Genomic DNA, 20,593 nt, shown 5'->3' on the forward strand with positions numbered 1-20,593 from the left:
TCTACATTTACACAATTATGAGCAGAGGTTGACCTAACAACTGTCATCACATCTTGGAAAAAATAACCTGTGGTTAGAAAACAGTTAACAAGAACTTAATTGCTTATTCGTCAGATGGTGAAGGTAATGTACATGGTTGCACTTTTCTGGAACAAAAAGGCACAGTGTGACATTTCAGGGGTCAATAAATTGAAATGAGGGTGAAATTAATAAAAAATAAAGCTGTTGAACTGACATGTCAGAGGTTAGTGGACAGGGTTGCTGTTGAGGTATTAGCTTAATTTAGATGTAAAGAGGGCTTGAACATGCTTTCAGTATTAACCCAGTGGAGCCCCTTGCTTTTAATTCTGATGATGACTTTTGTCATACTGTATATATGTACCGATCTGTGATGACAGGTATTTCATACTACATAGACGTGTGATTCTCTGACCCATGGATCGCTATGCTGTGTCTGTTTTTATGTCATTTGATTGCCACTCGCTTGCGTTCTGAAATATGGAGTGCTCATAATGTCAGACATACATTGTTTTTGTTTTGTTTTGTTTTTTTTTTTTTTGTTTTTTTCCCTATGGGCTTGTAACAGTTTTAGAATAGGGCGCAAACCGATTATCTACCAATACAACTTGCTTTTAGGTTGTGAAGGCACGGCGTTGCTTTTTTATATGGTCTTCGGCGTCCATTGGTCCGTAACGCATACGTGTAATTGTTTGTTCGAGAGCTGTCAATTTCTCATTTACGAGCGAAGACCAGTCCAAGCCTCGTAGAATGTCCACAGGGTGGCGTACTTCAGGTTAACGCCAGAAAACGGAGAATTGGCCTGTGGCGGTTGTCACCTCTCAAGTCCATTTAATATATAAAAGTATAAATAAAGTAGATGCCAAACAAGTGTAAATAAATACGTTACATCAAATAAGATAAGCTACATTGTATCGTGTGAAGGTAGAACTTCGTACCACTCTCTTAGATGCACTGTGTAAAGCTCTGGATAAGACCGTCTGATAAATTATGTAATTGTAAATATATAGTGTAATGCTATGTAATGTCATAAATAAATGGTTTAATGGACATGAAAAATATGTTTGGGTCCATAAAATGATACAGATTCTAATAAAAATATATGCACACCTATTACAAAGACAAATCGTACGTGAATGTTCGATGTGTGCATGTGTGTGTGTGTGTGTGTGTGTGTTTGCGTGTGTGTGTGCGCGTGTGTTTGTGTGTGTGTGTGTGAGAGAGAGAGAGAGAGAGACAGACAGACAGACAGAGAGAGAGAGAGAGAGTCAACACCATATCAGTCGAAGAGATCACGTATTGTAAACTATCAGATATTATATCTAAACTGCTCTTGGAATGGCAAATCCCACAGCCTCATCCCGTCTGCTTTTAACCGTCACGCTCTCCACACACACTCCACTCCGTCACGCTCTCCACACAGCGGCATAGACGTCTCAGCAGTGCGAAACCCTCCACACAAAACTATTGCAAATGTCCATCGCTTTACCTCGCATCAGAGGAAAAACGCAGTTTTGATCGCGAAGGGGTCGTTGGTATTTCCAGATATATAAAATCCGTTTTTGAAGTTGTTTCTAATGCAACTCACCGGGATACGTAAAGCAGGTACAGACCAATGAATTTGCTCTGTTTATTCATACTTTGCTTTTGTTGTGACTGAAACACGTCGCGAGATTTTGTAGAACGCTTGGATTTACTGACATACCGCGGTCTGGCTGCGCAGCTCTGGCAGTCGGTCAGTGCGAGGCGTCTCTCAATATGCAAGCAGCGCTCAGAGAGGATAGACCGTCAACCGCAGCAACATCAGTCCCGGCAACGGACTGCAGCATGTGCGGCATCTTTTCTGTTCGGAGACCGTAGAACATAAAGAAAAAGCCAATATGGTACCGAATAAACCCAACAGCATAAACTCGGGTTGAACGTGAGGAACGGACATTCTCCTGAGGAAGTTGGCTTAATACTTTTGCATAAAATTATTTTGAATCATCATTGCAGTTTCTCCTTAAATGTATGCACTATAGAAACAAATATGACTGCTATCATTCACTGTTACCGGAGCTAAGACTCCGGAAAACAGTTTACTTTTCCCTGTTGCCCAGCGAAGCGTCATATTGAACGGAGTATGGCTCTGGAGGACAAGCGTGGAAAAGGCTTATCTTTCACACCGATGGGAATAGAGGAGAACTCGATGAGAAACGGGAGAGGCCTCTCAGATCAATGGGCCGACAGCGTAGTGGTCCGTCCCAGGACGACCGAGCGGCACATCACCGTGCACAAAAGACTCGTCCTGGGGTTCGCTGTCTCCATCCTCACGCTTATCATCGTGACCGCGATCGCGGTGCTGCTCGGCGTCAGGTTCGAGGAGTGCGCGGGGGAGAGCGGCTCCCGCGCCGCCAACGGGTCCGCCACCAAGTTCAACCAGTCCCGGGATGCAAATTTCAATCACAGGGACGAGGACGTCCAGCCGTGGCGACAGCTGAGGTTACCGGCGTCTTTGCGGCCGCGACACTACGACTTAAAGCTTTCAGTTTACATGGACAACTTCACTTTCTCCGGAGAGGTGAACATCGAGTTCGAGTGCGTGAAGCCCACCAAGTTCATCGTACTGCACGCCGACAGGCTGGAGGTAGACAAGGCGGTGGTATATTCGGAGAACAAAAAACCGGGTGTCATACGGATTCACCGTCAATTCCACTATCCATCGAACCAAGTCTATGTCATCGCTTTGCACAGGGAATTAAAGCCGCTGAGAATTTACAAAGTTAACATCACGTTCGAAGCCCAAATAGAAAATGAACTTTTGGGATTTTTTCGCAGCTCTTATGTATTGCACGGAGAAAGAAGGTAAACTGCTCAGTTGTGTGCTAAGTGTTTATAAGTATTTTTTTTTTGAAGCATTATTTTGTTGTGATAGTTTTAGTTTCCAGGTAAGTGGAAGTAATCATCCCTTTAAAACAGCATAGCCTAAATGTAGTTTTGTAGCTAGACTGTAACCGCTGTTAGGAGAGTGTTCGCTAATTACGTACGGTTACAGTCTGAAGTTGAACTAAAATCACAACTGTAGCCATGTGGTATTGACGGGCAGAGAGAGACATTGACAGCTGTGATCCAGCTTTGTCTATGAATTCAACAGCCAGACCAATGTATGTACAAGCGCGCCTAGAGATGAAAAGTGCAGACTAATAATCTGACTAATCGGCTGGCATGAGTGACACATAAAAATTGTATCGCAGTTTCTTCCGAGTAAATATTATTTGCTGAATGGGGGAGATGAACTGTCAGTAACACTTTGCGCATGAAGTGTTGATAGGAGATTGGAGATGTCTGGAGATTTTATTGAAAAGAGACTGTTTGACATTTACACTGATTAAAGATTTCTTTAAATCAGGTGTGAGTAGTTTGAGGAGTAATGTTGCAGCTGGTTAGAATAGTGATTTTAGAAATTTCACACATTTTACGTAGAAATAAGACATTAAACATCGCCAAACAATTAAATGAAGTATGTGTATCCATCCAGTTTAGCTGTAAGAATTTATCTGATATGAAACTGGAGGAGTTGATAGTCTGTTCAAGACTGCTGTGATCTGAAAGTCAAATTGGGTAAGAAATACGCCGAAATTTAAAGCCAAATACATAGCCTACAATATAACCGTAAAATATTCAAGGATTTGTACGGCTTTCCTCTCTTTTTCCAGTCCAGTAATAAGATTAGCTCGTAATACTCTTAGCCGCGTCAAAGTTTCTGCAAATTTAATTTGTATTTGTTCAAGGGTGGAAAGCGTGCCTGGGCTAAGATGACTTTAAATGAAATGACTTTGTTCTCACTGAAATACCTTCAACTGAGAGACAACATCTGGAAAATACACTAGTGAAATTTACTGTAATGATTGCAAAAATGATTTCACTTGACTAGTTGTCTATAAATAAACGAACAAATTATAGCACTTTTGGCCATGTTTAGTCCATTTTGCATCCGTCTTTGATATAATGATAACTTAGTGACAGTCGGATCTGTGCTTGCAAGACAAGAGTAAAGTATTATTATATTTACTGAGGTGGTAAGGATTTTGTGCAGAATGAACTGGATGGATACTTACTAACGATTTAGAGAGACGTTTAGAAGGAAACTCAGGGAATGAATGAATGAATAAATAAATAAATGGATAGATGGATGGAAGGAAAGTATTCGGTTGGACATGCCGGGAATTATAAATCACCTTTTTAAAAACCAGCTCCAGGCAAGAGCTGCCACAAGTGCTGATGCAGGACCAGTGTTGTCATTTAGCTTGTAATTGGTAATGTTAGAATTGTGGTTGTGAAATCAGGTACCAGATCAGCACTTAGATGCAACTTCTGTCTTGAGCTTGGGACCATTGACTTAGACTCAAATTCACTCTAAAAGCAACATGCTCTTTGTTAACTGTAATGAATCTATGCATGCTGTTTTTTTCTGACACCTACACAGCATTATGATCTCTCCTGTCTCTGTCATTAACGGAAATTTTTGAGTAAGAATAAAATAAAATCAGAACTTTCTTATGTTTGTCACTTAAAGTTGAGGACACAGCTCCTTGCAATTAGATTGAATTTGGGCTTTGGTGTGCACTTTTTACATCCAAATAAAAGCACTCAGTGGAATTTGTTTTCACATACTTCCTTACTTGTGGCAGGACACTTAAGTCAGATAAATGTGTTAAATGAAAACGGTGAGGTCAACTACTTATAGTTGCACCAAGAACAACCTAGGTGTCCTTCAGACAGGAAAACAGGAAAAAAGGAACAACAAAACAGGAAATAAGTGTGATGACAATGATAATGTTGTAACAAGTTATGATTAGTGGTAGGAGAGTCAAACACGAAGGTCATTCAAACTCTTAACTGGATTTAAATCAGTCAGTTAACCAATGGCGTAGACAATTCCACCAGCTGCTTTGTAATAGTTCTGCACCCAGTGAAGTGTCTCAAGCCCATCTGTTGTAAATTTGTTCTGGGTAAACCAAAAAGTGATCTACGTTGAGCCTACCCAGCTAAATCATAACCCTGGCATTCTTTGAAAAAACTGATCAAAAATCAGCCTTTATGGTCAGATTCAGTATTCACCCCTGTGGACAGCTGGAGGGGCTCATCCTAGCCTCACAAGCTGATAGTATATCCCTGATGTTGATTTCTATGAGTCTGGCAATGGAAATACTCTAGGTACTGGGGTTGGAAATGAGGTTCCAAATGCACAGTGACTTGCACAAGATAACAGCTGCTGGATTATGGGTACTTGCGATAGCCACATGATGGTGAATCAATGCTATTATTATGTGATTTTGCCAGCAATGACATCCTGTACATTTCTATTTCTTTTGTGCGACTGTAGAAGTGAGTAATGATTGTGTTCACAAAAAACTGAAATGGATCATACTGCCTGACATTAATATCATGGTGCTATTAAACATTGCAATGCAATACTCCTCATCTGAGCCAACAGATGGATTGCTGAGCATTATTAGAGGAGACGTTGGATTTGGAAATGGTACAGCCGTGGTAATGACATTGATTTTTTTTTTCTTAACCACAGCAGTGAAGTATATGGAATGTACATGTATTTAAGACTCAATTAATTAGCCACTTGTGGTCCCTATTCTGTTCCTCTCCTCGTTGAGTTTTGTTAGCCAGTCTTTGTTTTCCAGAATAATGTTGGCTTGGCGCCATGCCAGTGTTTCTCAGACAATTTGAAGCTGGAGCTCTTCCAAGGCGTCTCTGTGCTAGCGGTTCTGCCTTAAGCAGATCACACTGTGGTGGTTCATCCCATGAGATCAGTTTTGGGTCCAAGGTTTTTCTGTTTTTTTTTTTTTTTTGTAACACTGCTGTCGATCTATTCTAATCTTCCACAAAGGAGACCTCTGGTCAAAAATTAGAATGCGACACATCATATGAAATGTATCAAGTAGTGGCATGCACTGAGCGTTCAGACTCTTGTGTTGTAAACCTAGAACCTTCCATTCCTCCACCAAGAGGGAACAAGCTGGCCTTATTACAAACTAAGGCTGAAATACACAATGCCAAATGTGTATGTCAAAAGCGTTTTTTTTTTCTGTTAATAGCCAAGACACCAAACATCACATAGAAAAATGTTTGATGCAATCAGTGCGCTGCAGATACATGGTGATGTCTTCTGTTTAGAAATTGGATGAAAGGTATGAAGGCTGAATCTTTCAGAGGGTCCTCCTCTGAAGTAAAATATATGGGACCTGTTTTGTTGTGGCCAAGATGTGTGAGATGCATTGCCCTAGGTCACATCCATTATGGGTGTTAACTGAGCAGTCATTTATCTTTGGCAAACTTTTGTGCCATGGTCTCTGCATCTGCACACACTTGTTGCCATAGCTTTTTGTGAATTCCAGCTATACCAGTTATGCTAAGTGCTAAGTGCTGAAAGCCAAATTAACTTTGCACTCTCATTATGGCTGCTTAACCCATTTTTCACACATGTAAGCACACTTTTCATAGTGTTCGCTCGTTTATCTGATATTTAGCAGGTACATTGTGCATAGACTGTATGTTTGAAGACTGCTCATCATGGTTTTAGGTCTCTGGCAATCTCTAGCTACACCCAGTATGGTAAAAACTACTTCTGTATCTATGTATCTGCACAACATTCATACATACTGTCATTTGCCATAATGCTGAAACGTTTGTCCCTAGGTATAGACTTACTGGATATTATTTTAAAACAATATCCAAGTGACTTTGTGAGCAGAGACAGTTTGTAAAATGCCAAGAGTACATAATTTGCCAAGGCTCAGCAGTTGTTGAACAGCCAGAAACATCCAGGCCCAGTGTTTCCCCAGCAGTGTATGTGGTGTTGTTCATACACGCAGTCAGAAACACTTGCTCAAAACAAGTAACATTTTCAGAGGCCCCAGGACCTGCTGACTGCTGTGAGATTGTTTTCACAGCCTTCCACAATTGTCTTCAGGGTTCATCGTCTTTCTTTTTTACTTCCACGCTATCACTCTGCCATGTGTTTCCAACGAGGAGGCACTTAAGTTGACACATATATTGGCAAACCCATCAGAGCGCCCGGGCCGCTGCAAACAAATGGCTTACCCAAGGACCCCCCAGGTTATTCCAAATGAGCTTGGAACAAAACACAGCTGAAGCATTGCACAAGCAGACCATTAAAACAACTGCTTTAATTATAAAGAACAAATTACCACCACATTCATAAAGAGACATGAGGGGAGCTAGATTGTGCAGACAGGAAAGCGTTGGGCCTGAAAGGTAATTCAGGTCCCATCGAGTAGCTGGAGTCAGTCCCCCCTCCCACATCTGAAGTTGCCTTGATACTTGCTGTTTGAAGTTGGTGGAAAGAAGGTAAACCCACACTAATATATTGTACCTGTGATTGTCTTAAGGACTGCCACAGACGATATTGTAGTTGCAACCTTAGCTTTCAGAAGTCATTTCCTCCTCCCAACAACTCAGAGCAAATCCCAGGTCTGTTGTATTTCAAGCTCATGATACCGTAATAAGAAGCGTAGCTGGTGAATCTGGAGCTTTGGAGAATGATAATTAGATGAGGGGAAAGTGCTTTGCAAAACTTGCAAACTTCAAAAACTGCGGACGCAGAGAGCTGATTTCTTGAATTATCTTCATTTTCTTACTGATGGTGTTTTTACTGTTATTATTGCTCTCTGAGAACTTTTTGGCATGGCCTCAAACCACAACATCTGAGTAGATATAAACTGGCTCACACGTTGATGTTAGTGAGATTCACTGTTTCACTGGCAAAGAGCAAAATTTATGATGAACTTAAAAGTCAATTTGTGATATTTCATGGCGTCTACTGGAAAACAGTTTAGAAATTCGATAAGGGCCATTGACATTTAGTTGTGCCTGTGTTATTGGAACTTAGCATGTGTCAGATAAATATTTTCCATCATCTGTGCACAGCTAAAACATAATTCTGGCCTGAAGTGAATATGGCTTTCTTTGACAAATATCAGAGTATGTCGTAAAAGAGGCTTGTTCTTGAATCACAATGACATTGGCTTGTCACATGACATTCACTGACCAGCGATATGATGTACAGCAAGAATGGCTAATTCTTTAGTGGGATTACCATGCTGTAGGTTTTCATTGTCTTTTTTACCGAATTGATTGTATTATATCATTACTGTTTGGATACAGCATTCCTGACCAACCAGTGTGCATGTGTGAAGTCAGACTTGCCGGTCTGCACCATTGTGGTTATCCAAGACAAAAACTACTGATGCTTTTGAAGACATATTCACATTGAAGAAATACAGTAGCTTGTGACATTGTTCTTAAAGATCATATAAAGGTGAAGAATCCCTCTGGCTTTGCTCTGCAGTTGCATCTTTGCTTTATCTCCTTGTTAATCTAATCAAATCTCTTGCTTTTTTTCTCTGTACTTGCAGGTACCTGGCCGTAACTCAGTTTTCTCCAACCCACGCACGAAAAGCTTTTCCGTGTTTCGATGAACCCATCTACAAAGCGATTTTTAAAGTCAGCCTGAAGCACGAAAGCTCGTATTTGTCTCTCTCCAACATGCCGGTGGAATTGACCGTCCCGGACGAAGACGGATGGGTGACCGATCATTTTTTTCGGACTCCCCGCATGTCCACCTATTACCTGGCATGGGCTGTTTGCAATTTCACCTACAAGGAAACCTTCACCGATAGTGGTGTGGCGGTAAGCAGATTCATTGTTTCTTCCAGTAATGTATTGATCGGGCCTCACATGGCTGCTTATGGACTGGGAGAGAAAAATAGATAAAAAGCAATTATCTGAGATTTTTTTTTCACTCTTCAAAGAGTATTTCAGTTGAATGTTTTGCATCCTCTGAGAGTTCTGTACTCATTGTCATTGTTTATTTCAGCCTTATTAAATGTTTCAGTTAAACTCATGTCAACCATGGGGCAAGAAGGATTTTAGAACGTTCTCAGAGTTGACCATGCACTGATGGTGATCACAGCTTAAACATTTGTGGTCATGTTGTAAAGCAACAGATCCCATCTGTATCACTGATCAGATCACAGCATGATAATAGCCCCTCTAGCTGCCCTTTGATCATGAGATAACTCTGTGCCCTTATTTCCATACCTACCTCAGTATCTAATTCCCCCTCAAGTTTAACAAACTCTTTGCATAACACTAGCAAGATATCTCAGTAAAAAGCACCAGTTACCTTAATATTGCATGGGAAAGACTTAAAGACTTCCTTTATGGGGAAATCTGTTCCACTGGGCTGTATTTATCGAATCTTTAGATTATAAAAACTTTGGTTTTAGTTTTGTACCATATTTGTTTGTCTATTTCACCTGAGAATAAATTTAATCCACTCTAATATGTGTCATGAAAGAAGTTAAATTTAATGACAAGCTGAAGCAGAGGTGTTACTTTTCTGTACTGCTCATACAGTATGTCTCTATTATTTCAAACTGAAATAGCCACAGAAATGACTGCAACTGTCAAAAATAATTCACACATTTATATTTTTTTTTTCCATGTTAAATCCAAACCATGTAATTGAAGAATTTTTATCCTAAGTACAAACTATCAGCATACGTTTTTATGTCCTTATTCTCTCTCTCTCTCTCTCTCTCTCTCTCACACACACACACACACACACACACACAGACACACTCACACACACAGACACACTTCTATTGTTACATAGCAAGCCCTTTACCCTACCCTTACCATCTTTACCCTTATGAGCTGAGCATGATTACACCAAGCATTCTTATTCCCTCGTTACTCTAAGCAGGAGATGTTTTGTCCTTAACTTTGAGCTGTGATTTTTTTTTTCAGTTACTACCTGTTTTTTTTTTTTTTTTTGCTTACCCAACAGCATTAGTTCTGTGGTCACCAGAAGGAAGCTAAAAAAAAACTCAAATTTATTCCTCAAAGTTGAGGATGAAACATATTGTGATTACTTTAAATTGAATCTGGACTTATCTTGTGCCAGTGATCTGTGGAATGCCTAGAGAGGAATCTCAGTATTGGCAAGCCCCAAATTCAGCCTGATGGGGCTTGATGTCTCTGTATCGATTCGTTTCCGCCTCCCCGGTCTGACCCATGCGATGTCACGCTGCGGTCACCAGTCTGCGCCTCGGGCCATTAGCCGTTATCTTGCTATCGCGCAGACACTTTGTCATCGCGGCTTTGCTCACGTTGCCCAGTGGCCTGTCACAAACGGTACGGATCACAGAGCGGGCGCTGTGCAGCCCCCCATGGCTGAGTCCAGCTGTCTACCTCACCCAGAGGCTCTTGCCTAACACTTACATTCAATCCAAGCGCAATGCACTTCATTGCTAACTTTGAGCAGTGGATTTCAGCAAATGGAGCTTTGTTTCATTGCTTGAACAACATTATGGATTCATCTGACGCTGCTGCAGGAAATGTTGTGTGGGTAATGAAATAGTGTCACACTTAATTGCTTTTATAAAACTGAAGGAAGTGAGGAAACTCTGGGAACTTAAAATAGACCCTGTCAAAAGGAGCAAAGTCATGTGTCTGTAGCTCAGTGTTATGAATGAACAATTGGCAAAAACAGCAAATGAAACACTTTACAATAACACTTTACCATTGTCACAGTAACCCTGAACATTCAGTTTGAAACTTTGCCACCACAATATGGCTTTTCTCACCCCAGGCAAGAAAAGCTGCTTTTGGGGGATTTGAATGGGTGTCTGTGCTGAAATGCCATTATTCAGCCTTTCCCTCCAAAGTAAAATGGACATATTTTATGTGGAAGTAAACATTTCAACTAGCTGACACATCATTTATTTTCACTCAGGAAACCCCTACAGTGCATTGCGGAAATGCAAGTTGCAGTATGATGCAAATGTTATGATCCTTTAGTGAGCCAACTGAGGCCTCTACTCAGTCTAACCAAAGGGCACTTGGTCCAGAACATTGAGTTATGGATTCCAGCAAGTAGTTTTTCGTTTATTACAGAATATCAGCTGTCGAGTTGGTTACCAATAATGTTGCATGAATTTGGAAAAAATGCAGTAATACTTGTTTAAATAGGTTATTCACGGTCATGGAAAAAGTACATTGAGGTCAGAATCAAAAGAGAATGAATTTCTTTTTAAAAAATAAAAAGCTCTCCTGATAATGAAAACAAACAGACAACAATGAATTCTTAATGCTGCTTTCCCCCCTTTTTAAAGATCCGGCTGTACGCCAGGCCCAATGCCATCGAAAGAGGGTCAGGGGACTATGCGTTGAACATCACAAAGAAACTCCTCCAGTTTTACGAAGAATATTTCAAGGTGAAGTACTCCCTGCCAAAATTAGGTAAGGACATGTGCCATTTGGGCATTTATTGAGGAAGTAATGAAACATTCACGGGGAATTGCTTCTTGATTCTTGAAATAGGGGATTTTATGTACTGTGCAAGGTGCTATACTGTACAAGGCTGCATCAGTTCATTCGGCAGAAAGCCGAATGTATCACGCATGTTAGACACAGATAGTTTGTGTTGGAAATACACAGCAATCTCACATGCAGGAAATCATGTGTGTACTCTAAAGTTACGAGTTAATACTGTCAGTACTGTCGTCTCTCTTATATGGTTTACCAGGTTTAAATTATTTACCTTTCATGCTGTGGCTAGTTAATCATTTCAAGAGAATTCCAGCATCCACTACTTCCTGCAAGTATTTGCTGGGCTGGAAAGTGAACATTCATGGCCTGCTCCTGCCTGTGCCCTGGTTAGGTGACTTCCTGTCAGTTCCATGTAGCTGTTTGAATATTTCATGAAATTCCTGTGCCTCATTCCTTACTTATGCGTCTCACACACACATTGACACAGTGGTCCATTGACGCTTTTGGCTCCGTCGGCTGCAGAGAGCACTGCTCAGAAATGCTGTGCACCCTGAAACTTTTGCAGTTGAATGGAAATAGCCTGCTCCAAAGGACTGGAGCATTTGTCTCATCCATTCTCGCACATCTCCTGGGATGCAGGTTCCACCTGCCTGCCTTTTTATGCTCCAGGAGATTACAATTTATCTTAGTTTTTTTGAGGTCTGGAGGGGAGGCATCCAAGAGTTCACATTGTTCACAGCTCCAAGTGCCACAGTGCCATGTCTGTCTTACTGCTCTTTTTAGTTGATCCAGGATCCACCTTAACTGATCCTAACAGCGACTTCAGTCACTGTGTGAAAGGCTGAAACTGATCCTGGGTCAGGTCTAGGTGACAGAATGTAAGTATCCTGCTTTCTGGCTGTAATGACTGCTCCAAGATCAGACAAACCAACTGCCATCCTAAGTCCAAACATTCTATGAAAAAGGCAGAACTGATCCAGGGTCAGTGCCCGGGCACACAGTGAATAAACAATGTGAGGCTAACTCCAGCAGTTGGGGATTTGCTTTGGCTGGCCTAGCACTATAGATAATCCTTTATGGTGTTTTTATTTGTTGAAATTTATCTTCCAGCTGCAGAGTTATTGCTTGTGTTCTTTTTTCCTCCTCTAATTTGTCTTGTTGCCCCATGTAACATTTTTGGCCAGTCATGGCAATTTGAGTATTATGTGCAAAAAGAGAAAAGACACACCCCTCCAGTAAGTGTCATAAATTCCTTTGTTGTTACTGGATATATTTTAGTCCTAATAAGAAAGTATAATATTGGATCACTGTGCACAAGGCTTGGTGGGTTATTGCTTTATAGGAGTTACAAGAGTCATGTCCAGCTTCGTTAGAGTAAAAGATCAGCTCATTGCATAATGAAATGAATCTGTCTTCTCAGTCAAGGATTTCATTCAGTGACATGACGGAAAAAAGCCACCCATTATTCGGAGCCATATTATGTTCCCCTGATGCAGTACATCAGGAAATGGGAGCATAAGATGTGAATGGGAAGCACACTATAATTCTGGATGTTTGGGCTTGGTCATTTTTTACCACTTTAAATTTCATCAGTGACATTGTTTAGACACTAGGGAGCGCTGTGCAGAGTTTGGGGTGAATTCAGGCAAGTGACGGAGGCTGTGAGAGGCTGTGTTGAAGAAATGGTGTGAACATAATTTTGCTCTGGTTATATAAAGGCACCATATGGGCATGGCGAAGAGGGAGCAGTTGCATGCCCTGAAGACCATTAAGAGATGCCCCTATGCCCAAATACCGTCTAACGATGCTCTACCATAGCATGCAACAAGCATATGACACATTAGCTGAGTCCTTAAAACCTGCAAGGTTAACTCCAGCATCCTTACACTTCTACCTTAAAATGCCAGTACATATTCAATTTGTTCCACTTTCACATTTGCAATTTGTGGAGTACCAAAATAAATACCACAATTGACTTTGCTGTTAAACACAAATGTTTAGTGTTGCTCTTTATGACCTGAAACAGTCTGAAAAGAATGTTACATTCTGGAACACATTTTAATATCCAGCCAGCCAATTTTTAAGTTGATATTAATTTCGTTTCTTTTTTTTATTTTACTTGTCTAACCCATAGTGCTTTGTGTTTTTTTTCTTCTTGCATTATTAGTAGCTGTTGAGGTGTATAGACTCTATTCTGGTTATTTTACTTAAGAGAGTAAGCAATTTCAGTATTCCAAAATACAAGCAGATGCGATCCGTTGACTGTTTCATCTGCCAAGGACAATGAGAGTCCTCTTCGCCTGGTTTAAAAAAAAACGACAAAACATGCAGCGTTCATCAAAGCACTTTTTCGTTTTGCTCACTGAATTTTTAGCAGCCTCCAATTAGAGGTACTTAATCACCGCTTCCATCTTCTCTAAGTTACACAAGCATGCAGTTAAAAGGGGCGTCTCAGCAATGTAAATGCACTTTTCAAGACCTTCTAATCATGGTCCGTACATTAGCACCGTCTCGCCGTTACAATCTTAGACAGTAGGAAAAAAAAAAACAACAACAACAAAACGAAGAAATACATACATTATTTTGCCTCCTTCAGAAGTGTTTCTCCTTTTCATCTTCCTGAGTTTTCTGTTTCAGGGAGCACAGACCCCCAACATCTGTCATCATCATCACCAACATCAACTCAGAGACTGTATTTGTCACTTCTGAGGTGATGGCTTGGAGAGATGGAAGAGCAGTGCAGTGTGCAGCAGACTTGGGTTTCTCAGGGTCGGGTTCCATTCTTTCGACTAGTGCATTTCAGTGGTCACCTGCGATGCACACTCTTTGATGTGTGAAAGACATGTGCTGAAAGTCCAGTGCTGAAAGTCCAACTAGGGTATTTTATGGAAAAAAAGAAAATTAGTTTACTTTCCCTTTTTATGATACGTGAATGTATTAATAGGAGCATTAAATCCTCCTTAATCACACCCCATTGCTATTGAATGCTATTGAAAGTTAGAATAAAACCCAAGGAAAATGTAGGCTAGAGCTGTAGATGTAGAAAGTAGCCTTTACAAGGCTGATGCCAAATACAATATATCAAAACAACCATCATTTCAATTTGGACATATTTTATGTGGAAGTAAACATTTAAGGGACTGTGTCAAAATTATGTGCAGTACTTGCAAAAATATATATACAGTATATGGAAAACACTGAAAATATGATGTGCAGTCAGAGCTGTTTGTTGTAGTTGCTGTTGGAAAAAAAATCCCTCTTTACATGAGCTTTAGGATTAGCCCCTGTTTCTGTGTCACAATTGGGCATCATTTTAATAGATCAGTTATGTTTAATGTATCATTTTCATATCTTTGCTTCTCCGTGGTGCCTGCCACCTGTTGAGACCAGCCAGGTAAACACAGAGAGTTCCCTGGTCCGTCTAATAGAAAGTATTGCTTGATTTTTGCTTCAAATCTGCAGGTGGATGAAAATGCCCATGCTGACATGGCAATGCCCTCCACCAGCTGAAGACCCTTCGTGTTTTTTGCATTTTAGCAGGCCAGTATGTGTATGTAGCCAACTGCAAAACAGAAAATTGAGACCCATAGTTCCTATTAGTCAATTTGCATTTCAACAGTGACAGTCTTCATTATAAATTATTCATCAGGCTTGGTGATCTGCCAGTTATTTGTGTAGCCCTTCACATTGTTGCAACTCAGGGAGGTGTTCAAAAGGTAGCATCTGTGGCCGGCCATAATGGTCACGATTACGTCATTAGTTTTTGGTGACAGTTACAGTAGAACAGACCACAAATAGTGCAAATCAGCCCTTAGCCAGCAATGACTCGTGAAGCAGACCATGCAAAATTTAACCACACGCCAGTATTAAATTAAAAAAAAAGTTTTTTTTGCAGTTTCTGTGAGGTACTCTTCCTTATTTTTGTGGTGTGAGAGATGCCTTCTCTAGTGTGTAGAGCTTGCTTCAGTACTTATGCATCTGCAGCTAATTTAGTGATTACAGACACAGTCGAGGCACAACAAAGGTCTCTTCAAATGAATTGACATCCATAGTCTGGATGTCAGAGCTGTGTGTTGTAGCATGTCTTTATCACAGATTATCAGCCAACCAATCACATCGACCAATCATCTAGTGTGCGTGTACATTTCAAGGCTGTCTTGAGCCATCTTTTGAGTGAGCCAGCTTGCTAAGATATTTAGCCATGCGAGTTCATTCATGTGTTGAGGGTCTGATGGGGCTGGGCTGCCACGAGTATTGTCAGCCAATCAGACATTAGGTAATAAATGTGAATGACCAAATGTGCTACTCCCATTGAAAACAGCCAGTCCATTTCTAGGACCGAGAGAAGTACTTTGAGAAAAATAAATAAATAAATAAATAAATACAAATAACAAATGATTATTTTCTTTTTAAAAATTACCTTAATTGATGGGCTTCTTAGATACCAGGGAATGTTTTAAAATTGCAAGAAAACCCCCTTTAAAAGAAAAAGCTGACTTTAACAGCACCAAAACAGCCAGGTCTAAATGCTGCAAGTTTTCTTTTGTATCTGGGCATGTCATGATGTCTTGTGGCTTTGCATGCCATAACTGAGAGCATGAGGCAATGAACTCTGTGTTTAATTCATCCTCTGCACTGATTAATTTTTAACAGTCATGTTCAAAAGTTAATATTCAAACTGCCTGACTGAAACCTGTCAATTGTGGATATTGAACTCAAGTGTGAGAACATACCTGTCCAGCAGCTAAAATGTAAAAGCAGCTAAAAAAAAGTCATGCAGGGTTGAATGATGTCTGAATTTCATGTTAATGCTATTGGCATTACATTAATTAAATGCCCACTGCAGAATAAAGGATTTCAGTCATCCCTGAGATAAAGATGCTGACAATTTTCTGTGTCACATCCCCTCCAAGAAACCCTGTCTGTTTGCACCATTATGCTCAGATGTTTTACTGAACTTAAACTTTGATCCACAAACTGAACCAGAACATTGGAATGCACATGGCATTATTTGCTCCGCAGGGGCCCTAACCCTGAGCACTCTAAAGGTCTGAAGCTATCTTAAGCGCCATGCTCAAGTGTACTGCTGCAGCTTCCTGCTGGGGGAATAAATCATTTTCTGGTCGTTAGCCCGGTCCTCTAATCACCTCTCCTCTCACCGCTTACACACTTGCCCTTTGGCTTAGCATGAACAGGTGTGATTACTAATAAAAAACAAATAAACGTTAGCAGTCATTTTTGCTCCAGCAGCAACATGATGGTGATCATGCTTTGCTTATGGTCTTATTTATAGTCATACACCCATAGAACACAACATATTGAAAGTATCTGACCGAGAGGACTGAGTAGCCAAAATGTATGCAACTGCAGAGGACAAGATAAGGGCAGTCTGACCCTTGACATTAGTAGGAGAGCATCTCTATCTGTGAACAGGGGGACAGGGGTGTGAAATATCAGTGCAGTATTAATACAACATGGCACACAGGTTAATGCAGTCTCAGTTGCCTATTGATTGGTTCAGCGAAGCCTCTAGACACAGAGAATAGAGAATGAAGAACACTCTGAGGGTGGTGGGGGACGGGACGGGACGTAGGGTTGCAGCTCTCAAGATTAAATTCCGTTCCTCATGTTGCTAAAATCAGGCTCAGTCAGAAGGAAATGAAGGGCATCTAGGGCTAGTCTTTCAACACCTACCTTACATGACATTAAAATGATCATTGGATGTTCCATCTACTAATACCTTACAACATTCAAGTTGTTTGGAAGAGTCAGTATGTGTTTTAAAAGGAACCCCTAGGAAAGTGTGCAGCTGGTCTTATTTCTGTCTGCTTTTTATGTCCAATCAAACCCTTTCCCTGGGTTTTATGATCTATTTAAAGATCTCAAAGTTACAGTGTCAGCCACGGCCTTTTACAGTCTTTAGTTTTCAAGCTTTCTGGTCATGATTTTGCAAATAAAACAAACAAACAAACATGGGGCACAGGCACATAAGACAATTTCTAAAACTGGCAGAAATCCTTGAAGGAGATATCATTCAGTGCCATTATCCCATTCCTTGGCTGCTCTGATTGTACTCTACAACAGTAGACTAAAAATAGGTTGCAAGCAGAGGACAGCTTGTCTGTACCTATCCTGTCAATCTCCACAGCCAAGCTAAGGCCTTAGCAAAGCATCTTGTAAATCTGGCAGGTGTCACCTCAGGGTGACCTCAGGGTGACATCTTTGATTGCCAGTCTCAGAACTCAGTTGCTCAGAACTTCGAGTAATTGATCACAAAACACAATGTTTTACGCATCATCTGAATTTCCCATATTGGGATGTGAAAGCTGTGGAGACTTGAGAGTCATGACATCACCTAGGCTGTAAATGAGTTTGTCATTCACTCTAATGTTCAGTGTCCTACCATCTCTGCTAACCCCCCCGGTTCCAGTGGTTGGCTGTGATGGTCATTAATAATCCTTAATTAAATTTACTTCACCCTCTGAGCCCTCTGTTTGGCTACCAAGTCTGAACGTGACACTGGCGCAGGGTCAACACACAATGACAAAAGAGTTGCTTGATGAAGTTCACTTGCTCCCGCCCAAAGCCAACAGCCTGTATACAAATATCCTGTGATTTCGTAAAACAAACAAATGGGGCAATGTTGTTATTAGATTCATACATTTCATCTGACTGCAGTTCCTTAACCTCTTCTAATTTAATGTCAGTATTAAAACCTACCTAATATTTAAGAGATACTCCAGCATTAGAGTTGCACTCAAATCAAAGTTATTACAGAGGCCATTAACCCTTGGATTATCAATGTCTTACTTAAGTATAATGTAATGATAAAGAAAGTATAGCTATGTATGAGTGATGAAAGCGCTTCTGCTTAAAAAAAAAACACAAGACTCTCTCTACATGTATATGTAGGTCATTCTACTGACTTTGGTAGACACTGTTTTAATTGCTCTCTGCAGTTTTTGTACAAAGACTCTATGCAACACTAATGCATCATCACTTGCAGCTGAAAAAGGCAGGGTTTATCTCTGATAATTGACATTCTGTTACCAGTGTCCATTGCATACTGGACATCCAATCTGAGAGTAGAATTTTGTTTCGAACAAATTAATCTTATCTGTGATTCCTCCAAGATATAGTCTTGCTCGTGCTATAGTGATCAGTCTGTGGAAAATGCCAAGCGCAGGACAAGGTTTAACAGATGGCTTTTATTAAGGAAAAAAGAAAGAGAGATATCACCTGGGGAGTACCTCCCCACAGAAGGTTTGGTGCAGAGGGAGGAGATGATCAACAGAGAGATTACTGTAGGAAAGCCTTTGGTGAAGCACAGCCTTTACGTCTTCAGAATGTTATCATGACCTGCAGGGAAAAAGCCATTCTGTTGGATCCGTGCACTTTTGCTTCACCATGCCTACACAATACGTCATATTGCCCTCAGGGCAGTCCATTTGACCTTATTCCCTGATCCACTGGTAATATGGGTAGGGTGTGGAACCTTATTCCTCAAGAGCTGTAGCTAGACCTGTTACATCTCCAGCTTCTGAAAAGTAAGAGGATAAAGGTTAAATCTTAAATATTCTCACCAACCAGTGACCAGGTTTGTTTAAGTGTGAAGGTGGGAGGATTAAGTGGAAACACCAGACCTCCCAAGTGTCCCAACACGAGAACAGGTCGGATTTTTACTGAAGTTCTTACAAGGAAACCAGGATGGTACTGAGAAAGAAAACCCAGGAGAGGTGATTGAGTAACCATATACTAGGTATGACCAACTTTCCCGGGGGCTCATTTATTCATTTCATAATATTACATTTATTTCAAGCTCTGATTAGATATACATTTTACAGCGCAAATGTAAGAAACTACTGATTTTTCCTGCTCGGCAAAACAGCTGTAAGTGCCTATCAAGCTCCCTGCGGAAACTAAATAAGAGCACCCTGGATTCCCTGAGATATTACTGTACATGAATTGAGTACATGAATGAAGTTCTCCATTCCAGGGAGTCTGAAGGAATCTGATTCTTTCTATTACCATCCCCTCATGTTGCGAGTCTCATTTTATGTCCTAATAAGACCGGAACGTGTGCAAGAGCCTGGGACTTCTGGCATTGTGTCATTGCTCATCAGGCTTCTTATTAAGAAAAGGGTGAAAAAATGGACATTGTCTGACTTGCTGCCATTCAGTTGCTTCTCTGAAATTAGAGCTGACTTTATTAATATCCTACTCTCCTTGAGACAGTCAGGCCTGTGAAAGTATCATTACAAAGGCTCTTCTCAGATATAATGTAACTTTCTATGCATAGAAAATCACTCTTATTGTCAGTCGTGAAATGTATCTTTTTCATTTTATGCCATTTTACAGGGAATTTTCCTGAGCTATTATCAGGTACAGTACCAGTCAAAAGTTTGGACACACCAGATTAAGATGACAGGAAACTTGCATTCAAAGACATTTTAATCTACAGACATATGCTTAAATGCTTGAAATTTGTTTCTTAGACAAATATAAATACAGACGTTTATGCCTATGTATGAATTTCTTTCAAAAAAAATGTAATTGCAAAACTATTTTTGGCTACTTTGTAGAATTTACAACAGAAGATAGTTTCGATTTGTTTCACACCTTTTTGGTCACTGCATAATTCCATCTCTGTTATTTCATAGTTTTGATGTCTTTACTATTATTCTAAATGTGGGAAAAGTAGAAATAAAGAAAAACACTTCTATGAGTGGGTTGTGTCCAAACTTTTGACTGGTACTGTATTTTTTACCTGCTTCACAACATGGCATTGCAGCAGTATAGCATAGCAGCAAGAAACAGGACTCAACCAAAAGGGTGCTGGTTTGATTCCTTGCTGTTGTACCCGTGGACAAGATATTTAACCCAGAAATACCTCAATAAATATCCAGCTGTATGAATGGGTAACATGTAAAAACTGGTAACCTATGTAAGTTATTCTGGATAAGAGCGTCTGTTAAATGCCGATAATGCAATGTAATGTATGACATATATTTATGAAGCAGTAATGATTGCTAATTCTTGTTTTGGATTAAACACAGAATAGGCAGATGATGTGGCTGATTAAATGTGACTATGCAACATCGAATACCATTCAGTAAGACACTGACAGTGGAAAAATGTGCTACGTACTGTGACAATAACAACGAAAATGTGGTTTTGAATCATTATATGAAACTAAGGGCCGATCATATGATTGTTGGCCACC

The 20,593-nt window shown here is 40.4% G+C and overlaps 1 protein-coding gene across 1 annotated transcript in view; it reads left to right on the forward strand.

Annotated features, from left to right (window-relative positions):
* Positions 1-1,285: 1,285 nt before the first annotated feature.
* Positions 1,286-20,593, forward strand: part of LOC118770202 (thyrotropin-releasing hormone-degrading ectoenzyme-like) — a 101,014-nt gene continuing 81,706 nt past the window's right edge. The window contains exons 1-3 of the mRNA XM_036517733.1: positions 1,286-2,862; positions 8,451-8,724; positions 11,214-11,340. Coding sequence (XP_036373626.1) covers positions 2,141-2,862; positions 8,451-8,724; positions 11,214-11,340 — 1,123 coding nt within the window. The 5' untranslated portion in view covers positions 1,286-2,140. The remainder of the gene's footprint in view (positions 2,863-8,450; positions 8,725-11,213; positions 11,341-20,593) is intronic.

Source organism: Megalops cyprinoides, chromosome 23 (assembly GCF_013368585.1).
Source record: "Megalops cyprinoides isolate fMegCyp1 chromosome 23, fMegCyp1.pri, whole genome shotgun sequence".
Classification (NCBI taxonomy): domain Eukaryota; kingdom Metazoa; phylum Chordata; class Actinopteri; order Elopiformes; family Megalopidae; genus Megalops; species Megalops cyprinoides.